Source organism: Otolemur garnettii, unplaced genomic scaffold (genome assembly GCF_000181295.1).
Source record: "Otolemur garnettii isolate 467f Iridium unplaced genomic scaffold, OtoGar3 scaffold00019, whole genome shotgun sequence".
Classification (NCBI taxonomy): Eukaryota; Metazoa; Chordata; class Mammalia; order Primates; family Galagidae; genus Otolemur; species Otolemur garnettii.
Genome location: NW_003852414.1, coordinates 4,499,249 through 4,505,704, shown reverse-complemented (window position 1 = coordinate 4,505,704; position 6,456 = coordinate 4,499,249). Strand labels below are relative to the sequence as shown.

The following is a 6,456-nucleotide window of genomic DNA, read 5'->3' as shown; positions in this document are numbered from 1 at the left end:
GAGTTGGAGGTTGCTGTGAGCTGTAATGCCACGGCACTCTACCCAGGGGGACAGCCTGAGGCTCTGTCTCAAAAAAAAAAAAAAAAAAAAAAAAAGATAAATTCTAAGTCTGAAAGCTTTACACTGAGAATCAAAAATACGGTCCAATAAATGCTACTTACTTAATATTGTCTACCTGGTGATCCTTATTCTCACCCTCCCCCTCCATCTATTCAAAATGGAATTAATATCTTCTACTACACATGGCTGTTGTGAAGGTGAGATAACGGGTACAAAGAACTTTGAAAAAAAAAATAAGTAGCAAAGTACAAGTTGCACAGATAATTACATTACACTTAATATTTTGTTATTATATTTACCTTTACATCGTTATTTCCCACAGCAATTCCTATTTCTGCAAGGTCTTTTAGTAAAGATGCCATCATCTCAGCTGCTCGTTTTTTCTGGTGGTTGGTCATTTCCTTGAGTTTCTGAAGTTCAGCATCTATACTTGCTAAAGTTGCCTAACACAATCCAAAACAAAAGGATATAGTTAAATCTACCAAATAAAAACTCAATTCAAATATTCATAGGTATTTCAAGTTTTTACCTAGCCCTTACAAAACCATATATTTTCGGTTTTCATTTTCTTGAATTACTTACTAAACTGTGAACTAGCTCCTAGCTCAAACTTAAAAAATATTTTAGATCTCAAAAGCTATGGTAAAAGCTGCCATACTGTATTCCATATTATTGCACTAAATTTTGGGGTTTGGGCATGTTTTTTGCGTAGAAATGGAAAACGTCAAACTTAACCAGATTTGATTATCATTTATTACCATATTGTGACTTATCTTTGGAAATTGAGTCTGAGGTAACTCATGTTAGAATGGAACCGACAGTTTCTAGATGGTTAGTATGCTTTTTTCATCTATTTTCTATACATGTACTCGCTGAAAGAAATCTACTTGATGATAACTATCACTATTTTTGTTTTTTTTTTAAGACAGTTTCACTATGTCGCTCTCGGTAGAGTGCCATGGTGTCACAGCTCACAGCTATCTCCAACTCTTGGGCTTAAGCTATTCTCTTGCCTCAGCCTCCCAGGTAGCTGGGACTACAGGCACCTGCCATAATGCCCAGCTATTTTTTGTTGTTGTTGTTGTCATTATTGTTTAGCAGGCCCAGGCTGGGTTTGAACCCACTGGCCCTGGTGCATGTGAATGGACCAGCTACTTGGGAAGCTGAGGCAAGAGAACTGCTAAAGCCCAAGAGTTTGAGGTTGCTGTGAGCTGTGACGCCATGGTGTGAGCTGTGACGCCATGGTGTGAGCTGTGACGCCATGGCGTGAGCTGTGACGCCATGGCACTCTACCAAAGGCAATGTAGTAAGACTCTGTCTCAAAATAAAATAAATAAAAATAAAAAGGGAAAATGAACTTACTGGGGGCAGGAAATCTTTTAAAAGTACATTTCATAATGCTGACTGCTTTCCTTTAAACAAATGAGCATGGATAGGTTAATAAATGGTGGGCACTGATCTTAAGTGCAATTCTAGATACTGATGTCTACACAAGAAGCTAGCATTAACAATACCACAAGACAGCTCATCCACGATGATATATGAGCATATGCAGAAAGAAGTTACTTCACTACTTTTTAAACTAAAAACACTTGTAACTAAAGTATTAAGAAAACAAAACTATATCCAACCGATTTCTGATTCAGTTCATCGCTAAGCAATTCAAATTCCTTAGTTTTGTCTTCAACTTCCTGAGACTTCTGATCATAATTGACAGCAAGTTCCTCTAAGGCCTGTAAAACTTCTTTTACTTCTTCTTTAGAGGCATCATTTTCTGCTTGAAGGCGATTCAGTTCCGCTTGCATATTGTCTTGATCCCTTCTGGTAGATGCCAGAAGCTATAAGAAAGAGTAAAATATTTATTTTCATCAAAAAGATACAAGTTTAAGAAAACATCAACGAAGCATCACCATTTGCTAAGCACAAAGAAAATGAAATGTGGATACTATTAAGTGTGGCAACATTTATCCAACAAATTTACTGTATGTTTACTGTGCAGGCACTGGGCTGGACATTGGAAGACAGGAAATAGTCACAGATTTGGCTTTTTTTTTCCTGGAGACCAAGTCTTATTTTGTTCCCCCAGGTAGAGTGCAGTGATATCATCACAGCTCATTGCAGCCTGCAACCTCTAACTCTTAGACTCTAGCAATCCTCCTGCCTCAGCCTTCCAATTAGCTAGGACTACAGTTGCGTGCCACCATACTTGGCTAATTTTTCTATTTTTAGCAGAGACGGGGTCTCATTCTGTTGCCCTGGATAGAATGCCATGGCGTCAAAGCTCACAGCAAATGTCAAACTCAGCCTCCCTAAGTGCTAGGTATGAGCCACCTCACCTAGCTGAGGTTTCACTCTTGCTCGGAATGGTCTCAGAATCCTGAGCTCCAGCTATATTCTTACCTCAGCCTCCCAGAGTGCTAGGATGGCAGTTGTCAGCCACTGTGCCTGGCCAACACTTGCCTTTGAGGAATCCAAGTCAAATACAAGATGAAATGTAAGAGCCACAAAAGGGGGACAGGATAGATGAAAAGTCCTTAGTAGCAGAGGGAAGAAGATGCTTCTGCAGAGTATTCATGGAGAAGTTGGTCAGGATAGGTTGATTTTAGTCATGGGCAGATTAATGTAATAAAAGAAAATGGCATTTAACAACCAAGAGTAGTGTGTACAGAACCATGAAATTAGATGTGTAGAAGAGTTGCTTAAAATTTTAGATTTACTATGGGCAAGAAGTGATAGCATCTGTGCTTTGCCTCAGAAAAACATAAAATTTGAACTAGAGAGAAGCCAAGGACCTGATTACCAGGATAACGCAATCATTTAGGTCAGTGTCTCTTCAGTAGAGATATTTGGAAATGGGTAGGAGTGTTATAAATGGGCTAGAATGCTAATGGCATTTAGGAGTAGGCAGCAGGGATGCTAAAGGGACTATTAACACACAGGACAGAACAACATAATTAATCATCCAACCCAAAATGTCAACAGTGCCCCTTTGAGAAAAAAGGCTATCACTGAAATTAAGTATAATGATTATATTACCAGAATTAATCTATTTCCTGTTAAAGCCTTATAGTCTTTGTCTTCACTTCCCTACTCTCCAAAAACCATTAAAGGACTGTTTATCCTTCTGCTGTGCCAAATAAGACAAAAGAAATAAGATCAAATTTCTCATTCCTATAGTCATACCTAAAACTATACAATTATTAAAGCCAAAGTCAATGAGATTTAGAAACCAGTATTTTCTTTAATCCTTTAGATTACTGAAATATAAAAAATACAATGTTTTGTATTCACTTTTCTCTCATATCCATAATGTACATACTTTTTATTCAAGGAGGGAGAATCTAAGGTTGCTTCAGCCTACAGATCAAGAAAAAATGTTTACGAGAGAATCAGGTGATATAGATACTGTAGTCAAAGTAAGTAAAATAGAAGATACCTTAAAAGGCCAGTAGATGTATGTTACAGAATAAAAGTTTCCTCTCCCCTCCAGATTATAGAGAACTCAAACTTTAAGAGTAAACAATCAAGGGCTAGGCACAATAGCTCACACCTGTAATCTCAGCAGTTTGGGAGACCAAGGTGGGAGGACTGCTTAACGCCAGGAGCAAGACCAGTCTGGGAAACTGTTTGTCTTTACAAACAAACAAACAAAACAAAAAACAACAAAAAACCAAAAATAGCCAAACATGGTGGCACATAACTATCATCCCAGCTACTGTGGAGGCTGAGGCAAGAGGATCCCTTGAGCTCAGGAATTCAAGAATGCAGTAGGCTCGGCGCCTATAGCTCAACAGGCTAAGGCGCCAGCCACGTACACCAAAGGTGGTGGGTTCGAATCCCCAGCCCGGACCCGCCAAACAACAATGACGGCTGCAACCAAAAAATAGCCGGGCGTTGTGGCGGGCGCCTGTGGTCCCAGCTACTTGGGAGACAGAGGCAGGAGATTCGCTTGAGCCCAGGAGTTGGAGGTTGCTGTGAGCTGTAATGCCACGGCACTCTGCCCAGGGGGACAGCTTGAGGAGGTGTCTCAAAAAAAAAAAAAAAAAAAAGAATGCAGTAAGCTATGATTGTGCCATGGCACTCAAGCCTGAGTGACAAAGATCCTGTCTCAAAAAAAAAGACAAAAAATAAACAATCTTTGCTTCAATCTATAATGAGGTATAGATCTCTCAGGATAGCCATAATAAAGCATAAAGATATTTAAAAAACTAAAAAATGTAAGCATTAGTATATTCTGAGCTCTATAGATTGCTTCATCTTTTATGTTTAAATCACAATGATAAAGCTCTTTAGAAGTGATATGAAAGCTATTTAACTCACCTCTTCCTGATCCAACATCTGTGTCTTTAGTTTTTCTACCAGTTGGCTCTGTTGGTTAATTTCTTCATCCTAGAATTTTTAAGTGTCCAATTAACAATGTAGTCCACAACCTGGTTCTCATTATTTCCCAATACAAGTTATAAGACTACTACTCCTCCAGAAACACTTCAAAACCATTTATCCAATTTCAACATAGCTATTTTAATCTTTCTTAAGAAAATGGTAAAACAGAAGGACTTTAATTATCAATAAGTGTAAAATTTTTTCATACAGTAACAGCTCAGATTTGCTTGGTTTCCACTGAATTAAATTTATAATTTATTTTTCACACAGTTGACATCACTTACTGATAAAAGCAAAAGGGATATTATTTCCATGCTATTCTGTTGTCTCTTCTGTATCATCTTTTATGAGGGTCCTCAGACCCCTTATTCTAAGAGATCACATTTCTAATGCCAAATCATCTTTAGTAAGATCTTTTAGCATTAAAAAGAGGGAATAAAAAGGTATGCCCTCATACAGTTTCCACAAAGAAACTGAAATTATTTTACATTTTCTGTTAATACAATGATTTTTAAAAGGTCAACAGAAACCACAGATGTACACAAGTTATAAGTAGTCAAATATTGAAATTAACTAAGGAAAAAACCTGTCTCAATATTCTCAAACAAAACAGACCTAAAATAATACCTACCTTATCATCAAGTTGTTTATATAATTTAGCAATTTCTTCTTCACATTTCCTTCTCTCACCGTCAGTAAAATTCCCAGTAACTCCAATCGTGGCTGGTGGTTTATCATTGGTAATAGTAATATCTTTATCCACTGTGAAAGCTTCCAAGTTGGCTTTCTCTTTGTCAAACTGTTCATCAATAGGCACTTTCTCTCCTAAAAGAAGACAACAGACTGGTTAATAAAAATCAACATGTCTAAAACTTATTTCCATTTTATTCCATTTCATTTTTTTCACTTTTCTTCTCTCGTTGTATGTTTTCAAGTAACTTGTCTCCGAGTTCACAGGTTCTTTCTTCTGTTTGATCAATTCTGCTGCTGATACTCTCTACTGCCATTTTTCATTTTGCTCATTGTATTTTGCAGCCCCAGAACTTGTTTGGTTTTTAAAAATAATTCCAAAGTCTCTGTTAAGTTTCTTGTTCTGGTCATTTATTTTCTTCTGCGTTTCATGAACTATTCCTATGAATTTTCTTGATGTTCACTGAACTTTTTTAAAAGTTATTTTGAACTCTGTCAGGTAGTTCATACCTCTCCATTTCTTTTGAGTCTGTCTCTGGCACTTTATTTTATCCCTTTGTTGATGTATGTGTCCCTAATTGTTCTTGATCATTAATAGCTTGTGTCATTGTCTGCCCATTTGAAGACCTAAGTTCTTATTCCAGTTTTTACAGACTGACTTTGAGGAAGCCCTTCAATATCAGCCCATCCAAAGATTCTGAAGAGGCCAAAGATTCTGGGCAGTGCTAGAATGGACCAGAAGTCTAGAGCTGCTGAAGTCTGAGAAAAGGCCTAAAGCTTGGGTCGACAGGCTCTCATTAGACGCTCACTTTTACTGTGACAGGTCCAATGTTGGGGGACAAGACAAAGTCCTGTGCTCACTTCTCTCTCTCTCTCTTTTTTTTTTTTTGAGACAGAGCCTCAAGCTATCCCCCTGGGTAGAGTACTATGGCATCACAGCTCACAGCAACCTCCAACTCCTGGGCTCAAAGCGAGTCTCCTGACTCAGCCTCCCAAGTAGCTGGGACCACAGGCGCCCGCCACAATGCCCACCCGGCTATTTTTTGGTTGCTGCCATTATTGTTGTTTGGTGGTCCCGGGCTGGATACGAACCCACCACCTTAGGGGTATGTGGCTGGCGCCTTAACCACTTAAGCCACAGGCACCGAGCCACACTTCTCTCTTTTTCCCCGAAGTGGACAATTTCCTTCATGCTATGCTGCCTGAGGCTGGAAGCGAGGTGACGTGGGTAATGCATCACCATCCTTTCCTACCCTCTTCAATGTATCTTTTTTTTTTTTTTCTTTTTTTTTTTGAGACAGAGCCTCAAGCTATCCCCCTGGG

At 38.6% G+C, this 6,456-nt stretch overlaps 1 protein-coding gene across 1 annotated transcript in view; it reads right to left on the bottom strand.

The window, feature by feature from the left end:
• KIF5B (kinesin family member 5B) overlaps positions 1-6,456 on the bottom strand; it is a 51,363-nt gene that overhangs the window by 19,841 nt on the left and 25,066 nt on the right. The window contains exons 12-15 of the mRNA XM_003786724.3: positions 5,075-5,268; positions 4,381-4,449; positions 1,692-1,898; positions 360-503 (exon numbers count right to left, since the gene is read on the bottom strand). Coding sequence (XP_003786772.1) covers positions 360-503; positions 1,692-1,898; positions 4,381-4,449; positions 5,075-5,268 — 614 coding nt within the window. The remainder of the gene's footprint in view (positions 1-359; positions 504-1,691; positions 1,899-4,380; positions 4,450-5,074; positions 5,269-6,456) is intronic.